Below are 15,264 nucleotides of genomic sequence, written 5' to 3'. Positions count from 1 at the left end.
GAAGGCCGCGTCCTTCCCCGCCGTGCTAGGAGACGCAGGCAGTGCACTGCTGAGCTCCTCTTGAGGTGCAGATGGCGGTGGGAAAGCGGATGTCAAGGAAAACAAAGATTGCTGAAGCCCTTTTCTCCAATTATACAACTTGGCTTTTTTCCTCAATAAAATTCTGCCACCAGATGCCTCCGCCCTGGGACACAAAGCTTTGATGCACTTTGTCAGGGGAAGGACAAATGAGATCATTGAAGACTCAGTTCATCTACACGACAAAGGAGGCACCTCAGACGGGGAACACTTGTGAGTTCAGACTTGGCGACTGATGACAAAACGCTCTGATGCTTGTTTCTGTCTGGAGAATTAGGGCAGCCTCTGGGTGACACCACTGACCCTCAGCAGATCAGAAGATACTTAATTACCGCTGTTGAATACAAATCATAAAATATGTCCAGCATAGAATATAAAGCATCCTCTGACCCCAAGACATGAACCATTGCTTTAATTTATAGTTAGAGCGAATAATTGTGCCTCATTACAAGATTACTGAAGGGCCTAAAGTTTTTAAAGAAATTTTTGTTGACTTATATGAGAAAGATGATTCAATGACTCATTTTTCTAACCTAAAGCAAGCTGCACTCTCAAGAGCATCACCAAAATAGACGATTGGAGACCAAATAATAAAACACGGTGGGCATGGCGATGTGTGCCTGTGAGCTAAGCACTGCTCAGGAGGCTGAGGCAGGACGATCATTGTGAGTTCAAGACCAGCCTAAACAATAACCAAAAAAAGCCTATAGTTCATGTTCCTCTTCAATATTACCCTTAATATATGAACTTTGTAGAGAAAAGATACTAATAAAAAAATACTAGGCACACACCCCTGACTGATGTCAACACTGGGAGGCTGAGGCAGGAGAAGCCCAAGTTGGAGCCCAGCCTGGGTAACTTAGTGAGATTTTTGCCTCAAAATAAAAACTGAAGGGGCTGGAGGTGGAACTTTGTATGAAAGTCTTGGGTTCAATCCCCAGTAGCACATACAATAATAATATAATAATCTTGGGTTGGGGATTTAGCTCAGCAGCATAAGCGCCTGCCTGGCAAGCGCGAAGTTGTGAGTTTGATCCCTGGTACCAATAATAATAATCTTAAAACAGAGCCAGGTGTTTGCCTGTAATTCTAGCACTTAGGAGACTGAGTCAGGGGAATCATGAGAATTTGAGGCCAGCCTAGGCTATGTAATAAGTTCTAGGCCAAGCAGAACTACAACATAGTGACACCTTGTCTCTAAAAAATAAAACGGAATTAAAGTCTTAAGAGCAGGGGCTCTGTGTTCTGGTTCCATGATTACCTGACTTCTTTCCCCTGCAGAGCAGGCTAGAAGCCGAGATACAATGTCACAGAATTAACGTGCTTTGGTGAGGTTTTATGGCTGTTTTGAACCATAGTTTTCATGTACTGCTCTGAAACCTCAGCGGGACCTGGCTGGCTCTTTTCTCCTAGGAGCAATCAAGCACATCTAAGTGTCATCCTAACTTTAGAGACCCAGCTACTTCCTGTCGTCTGCAGTGTGGGGCTCAAAGCTGGGACACCCCCCGCACAGCACAGCCTGTTTTCTTTCGCAGGTCCATCGGCTGGTGGTGGTAAATGAGGCCGACAGTATCGTGGGCATCATTTCTCTGTCTGACATCCTGCAAGCCCTGATCCTCACGCCAGCAGGTAACAGTTCCCGTGTGCAGTGCCAGCCAGCGGGACTAAACATTTAGAACCACGGTACCCACCTGCAGATGGGGGCTTCACTCTGTGTTTTGTGTCCCATTTGCATTTTCTTTTCAGTTTTAAAAAAATTTTAAGACAGGATTTCACTATATAATACGGGATGCCTTTGAACTTACCGTGGAGCCCAAGCTGGCCTCAAACTCTTAGTGATCCTGCTGCCTCAGCTTCCCAAGTGCTGGGATGGCGGGTGCCTGTCCCCACACCCAGCTTCATTTTTGAAATTCTGATGTTCCACTTGATTGAGAAAAACTATAGGAAATACAGGGGCAGAGATGGAAAAGGGGCTTTAGATCCGAGTTAGGATTTCTCATTGTCTCATTTTTCATGATAAGACGTGGCCCCATGAGGTCTTAAAACCCCCAGTATGGCCTGTACTTTCTTCTCTTTCCTCTGCCTCCCTGTGCCCCATCACCTCTGGACCAGCAGCCATTGGGGGGCCTCAGGCCGCAGACCCCAGACCCAGATGAGAGACCACAGATGTGCATTTTTAAAGCACGGGAGCTCAGCATTAGCCACCCTACCCTGTGTGTGCCACAGTGTAGATTTGTCTTTAGTTCAGGAATTTAGTCTCAGTGAAGACTACTTTACAGTAGTCCAAAAATTCCCAGCCTCAAGGGATTCCCCAGTGCCCACCACAGTCCCTTTGCCTCCACCCACAGAGACCATAAGCTAACCCTTCACAGGCAGGCCACAGGCCAGCAGTGTCGGTATCTCCAGCAACATCACACTAGAAACATCCACCTGGGGGCCCATGTTGACTGAATCAGAGGTGGGCCTCACACCCTATCAGACCTCAAGTACTTGCTTGAAACTCTGTAATCCTTTTAATCATGAAATAATAGCTAAATGAATATCAGATTATTCATGCATTGTTTGTAATACCCAAAATTTGGTCAGTTGCCCAGAGATCTTTCTTTTTTTGTTTGTTTGTTTGTTTTGTTTTTTTGTCTTTTTCCTTTTTATCGGTACCAGGGATCCAACTCACGACTGCCTGCTTGCAAGGCAGGTGCTTATGCCGCCGAGCTAAATCTCCAACCCCTACCCAGAGATCTTTCAAAAGAATAGATGCATTTGTGTTCCACACATGCCCTGGAATACTAGATAGCCTTGAGCAGTGTAGGAATCTTAACCAGCAAGACAAAGGGAGCCAAGCTCTCCTCCACTGTGGGATTCCTTTTGTACAAGTTTCCAAGTAGCCAAAACCATGTAGTACCTTCCTCCAGCTTAGGAAGGCCTCTTCAAGGGCAAACCCAGCCCCAGAGCTATAGTTTGGTGCCTTTGGGAAAGATCCCTCAGAGCCTCTCTTGTACCTTTGTCCCCTGCTCGACCATGGAAAGGCCGGTTGATGGCTGGCATTTGGGACCTATGTTACACAGATATTGTGCCACAAACACGGGTGGTTGGGTCAGAATTCCGAGGCACTGTCTGTGGAAGGGCGAGTTCTGTGTCCTTGTAATGGGCTCCGGGGTGCACCCAGGGCTGAGCGCACATGGAGCCGGGGTGCCAGGTGATGGCACAGTACCTGCAATAGACCCCCAAGAGCCCAGCACTTTTAGTCCATGTCCCGACCCGCCTGAGAGCTGTGTGCACACAGGCCAGTGCTTCACTCAGCTGGCTGCCAAGCCTGGCTTCATCCCAAGACACAGCTTAAACGAAAAACAACTGTGTGTATCTGTATGACAGGGCAAGCGCCTGGGCCTCCCCAAGGGGAGGAGTTTGCAGAGGGAAACTTGCCATCGATGCTTCCAGGCACCAGTCCATGTGAAAGATGCTGATTCAGCCTGTCTTTCCAAAGACGTTTCTAGCAGTAGTTCATCCCCAAGTAAGCAATCACAAGGCAGCTGCACCTTCTTCTGATAGATTGTCAGTCTCTTTCAAAAGTCTTAAAGTGGATGGAGGTGGCACACACCTGTAATCCCAGCACTCAGGAGTCTGAGGTAGAAGGATCTCCCAGAGTTCGAGCGCAGCCTGGGCTACATAGTAAGTTCAAGGCCAACAAATCTAGCATCTTTCCTGCCAACCCATTTGAAACACCCTGCCCGGATATGTGCAGTTGTTATATGCAGTCACCCTTAGACTTGTTATGATGCTTTTTTTTCATTTGTACAAGAATGCACAACTAAAATACTCTGTACCTTCACTTAAAAATACAGACCTACTTCTGTTTAAATTTCTCAGCTGTAGCAGGCATGGTGGCACATGCCTTTAATCCCAGTACTCTGGGAGGCTGAGACAGACAGGTGGATTACAAATTGGAGCCCTCCCAGCCTGGGCAATTTAGAAGCTTTGTTTCAAAATAAGAAAAAGTGGGGATTATAGCTCAGTGTAAGAACCCCGGGTCCATTCCCAGTATTACCAAAAGCGAAAAGCTCAACGGCTGAAACTAGCATATTTAGATTTACAACAAGCTGGATGTGATGCCGCACTCCCGTAATCCTAGCACAGGAGGCCGAGGCAGGAGGATCACCGTGAGTTGAAGGCCAGTCTGGACTATACACATTCAAGGTCAGCCTGCACTGCAAAGCAAGACCCTGTCTCAAAAAAAAAAAAAATTGATAAACTGTAAGAGGGAGGCTGGTGGGAGGAGTAGCAGGAGGCGGTGGAGCCCAGCGATGGTAGTGTGGCCAGTAACTCCTGCTCTCCTCCCCACCCCCAGGTGCCACACCCACGCCAAAGGAGCCGGAAGCAGAATGACCACCGTGAATGTACACACCCTTGCGGGAGAACTTGAAGTTCCCGGCTCACATTTTGCCTCATGAACACTGGCTGCGACAGAAGAGCCGAAAACGGCTAAGAATGTATATCAGGTTTAGCAATGGGTATTTTTTTTCCAGTGATGTAAGCATAAAAAAAAGATTTTCTGTGCTCCAAGATGCAGGCTTGTGCTGAAAGACTGTTTTCAGACCTCCATCTGAAGGATTTCAAATGCTGTATGTCATTAAAGTGCACTGTGTCCTGAAATTCTCCTTATTTTTCATTTCAAAGAATGCACTGGTTTGGGACAGGTGATTGACATAAGGTCAGTGCGCCACGCACTCGCATCCCAGTGCCTTATGTCCGAACCCAGCAATATGTCATCGGTCATCGCTGCCACCGGCCAGCTGAGCACAGGAGCGAGGCTGAGCTCGGGTGTGGAGAACTCCGGACCGGACGTGTACCAGACCAGACGTGTGCCAGACCGGCGGGTTCTCCAGACTTGCCACAAGGTCGCAAGCTGAATATACATAATGACTTTCTGACTTCAGTGACACTTTCCATTCGAAGTGTGTTCGTTCTGAGCTACCATGTGACCGAGGCTGCTTGACAACAGCTGTATTTATTTTTATTTCCATGCAGGTGTTTTTTTTTTAAGCATATCTCTTGATGGGGAAACTTCACTGCGTCCATTAATAAACTCCTGGTTGCTGTTGAAAATGGCCAGTTTCTCATCATTTTAAGGACGTGGCCGGAGACAACCTTCTGAAATACCCGCCATGGGTTTCTTAGAAGCAAGCGTGGAAAAGGGGGAACCAAGTGCCAGGGATGTTTGGGTTTTTTGTTTTGTTCGTGTTTTCGTGTTGGTAAAATCATGACTCATACACCGCTGAAAATACCGTTCGTTTGACCTTAGTGCGTACATATTGTCACGCAGTTGAAGGGAACCAGGGTTTCCTCATTGTGAGTGCTTGGCAAATGTTGACACTGTATAAATATGGGGCGAGTTTGAGGTTTTTGTTTTTTGAATTTTTTTCAGGTTGAAAAATTAAAATAAATCCTATCAACCTCTTTGTTAAAGAAGTTCTTTTCAGTACAACATGTTTCAGCAAGTATTCATTTAAGTTCCTCATGCAGTTTGCCCCTGAGCTATTTTTCCCTGAACAAAGGAGGACACAAGCCCGGCATGATCGTACATTTGTTGTCCATGCACTTGGGAGGCCAAGGCAGGAGGATGACCGCAAAGCTTGCAGCCAGCCTGGGTCACACAGTACATTCAAAGTCAGACTGGACTGCATAGCAAGACCCTGTCTCAAAGGAAAAAAGAAACCAGTGCATGAATTTTCACCACCTTTGACCCAATATCAGAGGAACAAATATTTAAAGATTTAATTAATAAATTCTCTCCATTATTTTTTTCCAAATCAATTTTATTTCAAGGATGAAAAGAAGAAAAACACACTACAACAAAATTTCAAAACATGTCAATACGGGCAGCAGTCGTACATATAATTCGAATTGTCATCCCCAAGTCTTTCACCCAGAACACAAGACATCTACATTCAGTTGTCCAAACAACACCAGCATAAATGTTTTTCTTCAGTGAACTCAGAGAAAGCAGTAGTATAACTATCTTAACTTTTTATATACATTAACGTACACATATGCGTGCTTTTTCTTTCAGCTTCTCACATTAGTGAATGTGGTGTTTACACGTGTGTCACTAATGAGTATGGTCTCAAGTTACACCCATTTCCCTATAAAAGTCTCAAGTTTGTCTTTCTTTATGGCTCATAGTACTCTGTTGTATAAAATATGACATCGTTTTTATCCATTTCTCAATCAATGGGCATTATGTTGTTTCCAAGGTGTGGCTGTTATAAACTGTGCTGCTATAAACATGGGTGCCCATATACCATTGTAGGATGTTTTCAGTTCTTCTAGGAAGATACTCAGAAGGGAAACAGCTGGGTTGAATGGAACCTCCAATTCTAGATTTTTTATTTATTTGTGTGTGTGTGTGTGTGTGTGTGTGTGTGTGTGTGTGTGTGTGTTGCTGGGGATTGAACTCAAGACCTTATGCTTGCCAGGCAGGCGCTTATGCCACTGAGCTATATCCTCAGCTTTTTGAGGAATGTCCACAGTGGCTGCCCCAGTCTGCACTCTCAACCAGCAGTGGAGCAGTGTTCCTTTTTCCCTGCATCCTCAGCAATATTGGTTATCAGTTGTTTTCTTGATGGCAGCCATTCTTTCTGGGGTGAGGTAGAATCTCAGTGTTGTTTTAATTTGCATCTCTCGAATGACCAATAATGAACTTTTTTAATGTATTTTATTTGCTATTTTTCCATCTGAGAAGTGTGTGTTCATCTCAGATGCCCATTTTTGGATTGGGTCTTTAAATCTGGGAAGACTGATTTTTTAAAATTCTTTCTATGTCCTCAATAGTAATCCTTTGTCTGAGGAACAGCTGGCAAACATTTTCTCCTACATCATGGGTTATTTCTTCACTGTTGGTGGTTTCTCTTGCTGTGCAAAAGCTTTTCAGTAGGGTGAGATCCTAAGTTGTTGAATCTTTGTGATAGTTCTGTGCAGTCAAGGTTTTGTTCATAAGTCTTTGCCTACACTAGTATCTTCAAGAGTTTCACTTACTCTTTGAGCAGGTTTATTATTTCTCTTTCAATATTAAGATCTTCGATCCATTCTGATGTTAGTGTGGTACATGGTGAAAGACGGGTCCAGTTTTAATCTTTGGCATGTATAGAGCCAGTATTTCCAGCACCATTTATTTAAATTTATTTCTTCCAGTGAATGTGTTTGGTACCTTTGTCAAAGATAAGGTGGCTTAGTGTATCTGGAGTTGTTACTACATCTTTTAATCTGTTCCCATTGATCTTTAGTTCTGTTGTTGTTTTTGCCAGTGCCACACTGTTTTTATCACAGTAGTTTTATAGTATAATTTCAAAAGTCAGGGATTGTGATGCCCTGTCTTTTTCTTCGTTGCCCAGGACTACCTTTGCTAGTTTAGGTCTCTTCTGGCTCCAGATGAATTTTAGGATTGTTTTCTCTAATTCGGTGAGATATGCTATTGGAATTTTGATTGGGATTGCACTGAATCTGTGTAACAGTTTTAGAAGTATGGCCATTTGCACTATATTGGTTCTTCCTACCCAAGAGCACAGGATATCTCTCTGTTTTCTAAAATCCTTTCAATCACCTTTTTTTGAAGTTTTCAATGCAGAAGTAGTTTACCTCCTTTGTTAGATTGATTACTAAGTATTTTTTTTTTTTGGATGATATTGTAAAGACATTGATTCTCTGACTTCTCCCTCAGTAACTGTGTTACATGTGTACAGGAAGGCTATTGATTTTTATCATGCTCTTTTGTTTTTGTACCCGAGTTTGAACTCATGACCTCCTGCTTGCCAGACAGGGGCTGTGCCACTGACCTATATCCCCGGCCCAGGCTATTGATTTTTCACTGTTGACTTTGCAACCGACTATGTTACTGAATTTGCCTATTAAATCTAGTAGTGTTTTGGTGGAGTTTCTGGGGTCTTCTAAATAGAGTAGCATGTCATCTGCAAATAATGATAGTTTAATGTATTCCTTTCCTACCTTTCTTCTTTTTATTTCTTTCTATTGTTTAATTGCTCCTGCTAAAGTTTCCAGGATTATGTTGACTAAGTGGAGACAGTGGACATCCATGTGTTGTGCCTGATTTTAGAGTGAAAGCTTTCAGCTTTGTGCATTTAGTATGATGCTGGCTGTTAGTTTGTCGTAGATGGCTTTTATCAGATTGAGATAAAGACCATCTGTTCCAATTTTTTGTAGGGTTTTTATCATGAATGGGTGCCCCTCCATTATTAAGTATAAACGTAATTAAAAATCGCCACACAGTTTTTCTTGTTCTGAGTTGTTTGTTTCCTAGCAGGATAACCCAAGAGAATGTGTAAACACATTTTTTGCCCACAGAAACTACAGCGGTTTGATTTACCTAATGGTAATATGTGGAAGAAAAAAACTGCAAAGCTGCTAAACACAGGCTGAACAGACGTTTTTTAGTCCACTCCCCATTTGTGTGGCCACACAGGTGTGGTCAGAGACTTTGCACACATAGGTATGTGTGTGACACAGCATGAATCAGGACAGTTTATGGCCACTTTGAAATGGGCAAGTGGGTTCTGGTCTCTTTTTTTGTGTTTTGAGACAGAGTCTCATTGGGTAGTTCAGAGTGGCTTTGGACTCACACTATATAACCTAGGTTGGCCTCAAACTTGCAGGAATCCTCCTGCCTCAGCCTCCCAAGGACTGAGATGACAGGTGTGTGCCAACACGCCTGACTTGGTCTCTCTCAAGCAGCCCTTTTCAGGGTCTCTTCATTGTGCAGCTGCTCAGGCCTGCTAGGCTAGGGAGCCGCCTCCTCCCATCTACAGATCACAGCTAACAATGGTCTGTGTGCTGTTTTGTCCAAGGGCTTGGGCATAGGCAGCGTTGCTCCTGTGCCTCTAGGAATAAGAAACAGTAGCGCTGTGAAGAGGGGACAGATGCCACCTTCGCTTGGGAGTGTTATCCAAGCCACCTCCCCTTCGGGCCAGGCTGCAGGAGGTGCAGGTGCCCTTGTAGCAGCTCAGGATGGAAACATCACACCCAGTCCAGAAACAGGCCACACCTGGACTCCACATTCTCCTCTCATGCAAATCCATAATGTTGGTTCACTCAGCTCCTACGTTTTTCATGAGCCTGTGTTTGCAGTACGTGACGATGCCATTCCTCACCAGGAGCGGGTGCACACAGGTAACAAATCTCAGCTCTTGACGCTCCTCTCCTTCTGTCTCTGGGTCCCCATCTTTTCTGCGACAGATATCTCTCCCTGTTTCCTGTTCTGTTGTATTTTGCTCTTGAATCGTGTCCTATCACATCAAGGAAACATTTGTACCAGAGTTTAAGAGCCCTATGTCTCCCAGCCAGAAGAGCTTCAGAAAGGTACATTTTGGCAGTGTGGAGACATTTTTGGTTGTCACTGCTCAGGGTACAGAGTTGCTCCTGCTGGCCTCCTGGGGAGCAAGTTCCCCAGCCCTGCATGCAGTAGTGTTGGGGTCACAAACCTAGCCCTGGCCTGGCAGATCCCCTGGGGATCTTGGCTACCTTTGTCACCCTCTAACCGACCTCGCTGTGCGGAGAGAAAACATCACAAGCAGCCTCAGGGAAAGAGGCAGACGGAAGCAGCCAGGTGAACACAGGACCCCAGGGACCTCATCACAGATGCTTTCCATGGGACGCTGCTCCCAAGAGGGAATTTGGCTTTGCCTAACAGCACCCCCAGGAGAAGATCCTCACCTGCAGAGAAATACTTGCAAAAATTTTGCTGTTTATTTGCATACATCTAGAACAGACTCCAGAATTATTTTAGCCTCTCAAATCCCCTGATGGGACCACTATCTTGTTTCTTGGACCGTTTAGTTCACTGCATGTCTGGGTTCCTTTCTTTAAGGGGGAGGAGTGTTCAGGAACCCATCTCCGGTTGCTGTGTGTTCTGAGTACTGGCAAGGCCTCACAGGTGTGAACCAGAAGCTGCTGAACTCCTCTGACTCCAAGTGTGTCTTTCCTCCCCCAAAACCTGCAGCAGATCCCCGAATTCCTGCTCGCTGGTGTGCAGCCCTGGGCCTATCCTTTGGCATGCCAGCCCTGGACTCTGCAGTCAGCAAACAGGGCAGGGAACATCTGAGATCCAGAATCACAGGGTCACCTGTTCCTAGTCTCTGGGTGAGAAAGGACAGCCCTCCATCTGTCCCGGTATGCTGCTACCAGGGACTCATATGTACCTCGTGTGCCCTATGGCTCTGGGACCTGTACAGACAGGAGTGTGTCCCACTTCGCCACAGAGACACGCACAGTGTATGTACTAAAGGAAAAAAACCCAGATGGACAGACAAGCCCAGAACCTGTCACCTCTACGTGTATCCTGTGTGCTCAGTCCACCCCGACTCAACGCCACAATGGCAGATCCATGCCAGCAGCCAGGCCTATCCACCTGGAAGCAGGGCTCTGAGTGTGCTTGTGCCCAGCACACTAGCCTCTGGTGCTGTGCAGAGTGGACACATTACATGCCACACGCACTGGTCCTGGGGACACGCGGTCACGGCCAGCTCACAGTGGCACTGCTGTAACACACGTGGCCTGCAGTTTCTCCCAGTGCCCACAGTGTGGGCACAGCCTCTCCTCCACAGCACCATCTGGGTCATGGGGCTGAGCCCAGCACGAGAACCACTGTGCTCATAGCCTCGGGGCAGGGGCAGTGCTCACCTGAGGCCCCAGTAGGCACCCTGAGGAGGCCTTCAGCCTGCTCCCTAGCTGCACCCCAGGCAGCTTCACCCCTCCCCAGGGGCTCATGCCAGACCTCTGGTTCCCTTGCCGCCTAGGGGAGGACACCCCACCTCCTGGCACTGGTGCCGTGCTGCCATCTGTGCACACAAAACAGAGAAGCCAGAACCCCAAGGTGTTCTCTTGGGTTTTTGTTGGTTGGTTGATTGTTTCTTTGAGACAGGGTCTCACTGTGGAACCCAGGCTGGCCTTGAACTTACAACAATCTTGCCTTAGCCTCCCAAGTTTTGGGATTGTAGGCTTGCACCACAACATCCGTCGGAACCCTGAGTTTTCTCTGGGACTCTCTTCTTCCTCCACTGCCCAAAGGAAAACAAAAATAATGACCTCTGTGTATGTGTGTGTGTGTGTGTGTGTGTGTGTGTGTGTGTGCGCGCGCGCGTGTGTGTGTGTGTTTGTTTTTTGGTACCGAGGACAGAACTCATCACCTGGTGCCTGCTAGGTGCTTTTGCCACTGAGCTAAATGCCCAGCCCCTGTGTGTATGTGTGGGTGGGTGTGTGGGTGGGTGTACACACAATACTGAGGATTTGAAACCAAAGGTGCTGCACCACCGAGTTTGAGACAGGGTCTCACTAAATCACTAATTTGCCCAACCTGGGCTGGAACTTAAAATCCTCCTGCCTCAGCCTCCCAGAGTACTGGAATTACAGGTGTGTCCACCCCCAGCCAGATGGTGGCATTTCTGACAAAGCTTTCCAGGGTATCCGCATGTTCCTCCCGTCCTCATAGTTGGCTGCAGTTTTAAACCACACCTAGGCATTTCATTTCTAGAAGCCTCCTGCCTTAGCTGGGAAATCAGACCTTCCTGAGTGCCAGAGCCAGGAAACAGAAGCCCTGCCTGGCCACCCAGTTCCACCAACAGAAATTCAGTTATTTTCCTTCCAGGTGTCTTCCTGTAAGAACTAACGGCATCATATTACAGTGGTCCGTGCACACCCACCCTTTCAGCTGCACAGTTCATCACAGCTAATTCCTGGAAGCGGCCTCTGTGTCCACTGACAGACGGATAAGGTGCATGATAAAGTACACTTAGGAGCACTACTCTGCCACGAAGAGGAGCAACCCTGAGACATTTGTAGGAAAGTGGGTGGACTTTGAGACTGTAATGTCCATGAAATAAGTCAGACGCATAAGCTTCAATATGACATAGCTTCTCTTGTATGAGAAACCCAAAGTATAAACTATTTTAGAAACAAAAGGAGCCAGGGATTTAGTCAGCAGCATAAGCACCTGCCTGGCAAGTGCAAGATTGTGAGTTCGATCCCCAGTACCAACAAATAAAATGAAAGAGAATAGAAAGCAGTAGGATAGCTCTCTTGTAAATGAGAAAGGAATCTAGAGATGGAGTGAGGGGAAGGGGAATAAAAACTTAAATGTGGTGAGCAGCTGTGCTAACTCCCTAAAATAAATGTAAACATACACTGCAAATTGAGCTAAGAAAAAGAACAGAGAGAAAGAGAAAGAGAGAGAGAGAGAGAGAGAGAGAGAGAGAGAAAAGAAAAAAAGGAAAGAAAAAAAATTAATTCAGCTTGTTCCCCACCAACCCACACTTGCAGTGGGGCCCCAGAAGTCACCCAGCCCAGCAGGAGAACGCCCGCCTCAGTGCCTGGATGGTAGTCCTGACACACCAGGGAACCATGGGGCACTCTTACCTGGCTCAGGCTCAGCTCTGGCTCTCTCTGAAGTTGAGGGGCTCACATTGTAAGAAAACTTGTAAAGGAAATTTCAACACTTTTAAAATGTGTAAGTCTGCCCCTATAGTGGAGGATGAGGAAAGGCAGGCAGCTGTTTCCGTAATTAGGCACAGCTCAGCTGGCCTTGGCATTCCAACAGATGCTGCCCCTGAGATAAGTGTGACTCAGACAAAAGTGCACCTTGTCCTGCTAATCCATCCCAAAGGCTTCAGGGCAGCATCACCCTGCTCGGCAGCTCGCCTCAGTCTCAAATGGTGAATGATTCCTTTCACTCACTCTAGCCATGACCTTCCTATTATAGAGAACCCCCGGTTACTTCCCTAACCCAAACCTGCCTAGCAGTGGGTGACAAGACAGTGTGTAACCAACATAGGAAGTCCTGTGAGCAACCTTAGGGCTTTCTGCTAGTGTTTCCTATTTCCTGCTAATAACACACGCAAATGTTTTACTAATCCCGAGACAGGGCTGATGACTTGAAACAGATTCCAGCATTTTACTGGCCTGAGCAAAACTTGGCACGTTCCTCAGTGCCAAGCGTCTTCCATCTGACTCCATCCCACTTTATTTATTTTTTCTTTTTTTTATTGGTACCGGGGATTGAACTCACATCCACCTGCTTACAAGGCAGGTACTTATGCCACTGAGCTAAATCCCCAGCCCCATCCATCCCACTTTTCTGTACAGCATGCCATCATGCACCGAGTAGCAGCCCCACACCCAGGAGACCCCAGGGACAGCTGTGGCGCTGCAAGGTTGCAACGGAGTCACAGACTTCTGTCACCTCAAAATGAGGTAGCTGTGGTGACATCATGGCTTTGTGACACAAGATGCACCACATGTCACTGGGTGTGGATGCACACACCATAATGCCAGCACTCTAGGAGGCAGAGACCGGAGGATTGAAAATTCCAACCCAGGCTGGGGATTTAGCTCAGCGGCATAAGCACCTGCCTGGCAAGCGTGAGGTCGTACAGCCAGTGGTGTGTGAGTGGAAACTGTGCCCTCCTCATCGTCTGCTCTCACCTGGCAGTCTCTGGCCTGCAGGTGCCCAGTGCTGTTGACTCAGGTCTGAGACTTGGCAAGGGTCATTGTCTGCTGAGGTCATGAGTGCCCCCCACCCACAATATTCTCTCCATGCTGCAGAGTCCTTCACACAGATGATACTTCCAGACACGGGGGTGAGGACACAGACTATACACACAGAATGCAATGCAGTGGGGCCAGGATGACAGAAAAGAAGGGACCCCTAGCCCTGCTGAGCAGGACCGTGAGCCTAGCTTCAGAAGCCACAGACACACTGTAACAGGTGTGTGTGTGTGTGTGTGTGTGTGTGTGTGTGTGTGTATGTGTGTGTGTGTATTTGAGACAGGGTGTGAAGTCCAGGCTGGCCCCAAACTCACGGCCATCCTCCTGCCTCATCCTCCTGAGGGCTGGGGTTATAGATGTGTGCCACCATGTCCAGCTCAAACATTTTTTAAAAAAGAACAGTGTATGTTTTCATCTACTTGCAAATTATCACGGGGAAAGAATGGGTCTGTCCTCTTGTCTCACTCTGTAGTCCAGGCAGACCTTACACTTACTGCCTCAGCCTCCTGAGTGCTGCAATTACGGGCATGCACCATCACACCTGGCTGCGTTTATTCTGCTCCCATTTGACTACTTGAATTGGTCCCTATGCTCATTAGCAGTCAGTAATTTTTTCCCTTTTGATGTAAGCATTTATATCCTGTGAATCTTGACTGGCGGTGCTTTTTTGTAGCATTCTTACTACTATTCCGGTCTAATATTTCAATTTCTCTGTATTTCCTTTAAGCTATGAATTATGTAAAAGTAAATTTTCTATTTTCCACCAATATGGAGTTCTCTGTGTCCTTGATATTGATTTCTAACTGCATTGCATGCAGTTGGAGAATATGGTCAATGTAGGAAGTTCTTGGAAATTTGTTGAGATTTTCTTTCTGGCCTATTATGTGGTCAATTTTTATGAATCTTTTATATCTGCTTGCAAAGAATTCAGACTCAGTCTGTCTGGCGCAGTGTTCTCTAAGTGGCATTAAACAAGTTTCTTACGTTTGCTCTTCAACTCTTTCTTATCCTTACTAATTTTTAAAAAGTAATCTACCACTGGGTATGGTGGCTCATGCCTATAATCCCAGCATTTGGGAGGCTGAGGCAGGAGTATTGTGCAAGTTCAGTTAGAGACCAGCCTGGGTTACAAAGTGAGCTCAAAGCCAGACTCAGCTGCATTGTGAGACCCTGTCTCAAAAAGACAAAAAAAAAAAAAAAAAAAAAAAAAAAGTGATCCAACAACAACTAAGAAAAAGGCACTAAAATACCCCATATGATTTTGATTTCTCTTTGTTGTTCCATTAAGCTTTACTGGTTTTACTTTGTACCCTAGAACCAATTTAAGCCTTACTGCAAAAGTTCTGACTCCCAAGACATCCAAGTACTGAGAAAGGAATTATGTTCTGATTACTTTTTTTTGAGACAAGGTCTTGTTACACAGCTCAGGCTGGCCTTGAACTCACCGTATAACCCAGGCAGGCCTCAAACTCCCAGAGCTGCTCCTGCCTCAGCCTCCCAGGTGGTGGGATTACAGGCACCTGTCACTACACCTGGCTGAAACTCTTCCTCAGAACTGAGAGGTACTGATCACAGCCCTTAGATGGAGTAAGGGAATGGGTAAAAACAGATGCTCCTGCTCCCCTGCCCTGGGTCTGAATT

The 15,264-nt window shown here is 46.4% G+C and overlaps 1 protein-coding gene across 14 annotated transcripts in view; it reads left to right on the top strand.

Moving 5' to 3' along the window:
- Prkag2 (protein kinase AMP-activated non-catalytic subunit gamma 2) overlaps positions 1-15,264 on the top strand; it is a 240,127-nt gene that overhangs the window by 222,708 nt on the left and 2,155 nt on the right. For 4 of the 14 annotated variants that reach the window (XM_005003492.4, XM_003469769.5, XM_063250772.1 and 1 more), the window contains 2 exons: positions 1,614-1,707; positions 4,424-5,544. The exons of 9 other annotated variants lie outside the window; for them this stretch is intronic. In XM_005003492.4, the coding sequence (XP_005003549.2) occupies positions 1,614-1,707; positions 4,424-4,461 (132 nt within the window). In that variant the 3' untranslated portion in view covers positions 4,462-5,544. Of the gene's footprint in view, positions 1-1,613; positions 1,708-4,423; positions 5,545-11,728; positions 14,391-15,264 lie in introns of those variants that run through there. One more of the 14 variants, XM_013152159.3, reaches the window with a different exon arrangement.

Source organism: Cavia porcellus, unplaced genomic scaffold, assembly GCF_034190915.1.
Source record: "Cavia porcellus strain 051 isolate PalLab524CR breed Dunkin Hartley unplaced genomic scaffold, mCavPor4.1 scaffold_6, whole genome shotgun sequence".
Taxonomy (NCBI): domain Eukaryota; kingdom Metazoa; phylum Chordata; class Mammalia; order Rodentia; family Caviidae; genus Cavia; species Cavia porcellus.
Note: the sequence above shows the minus strand (reverse complement) of the source record. Positions and strands in the feature narration are given on the sequence as shown.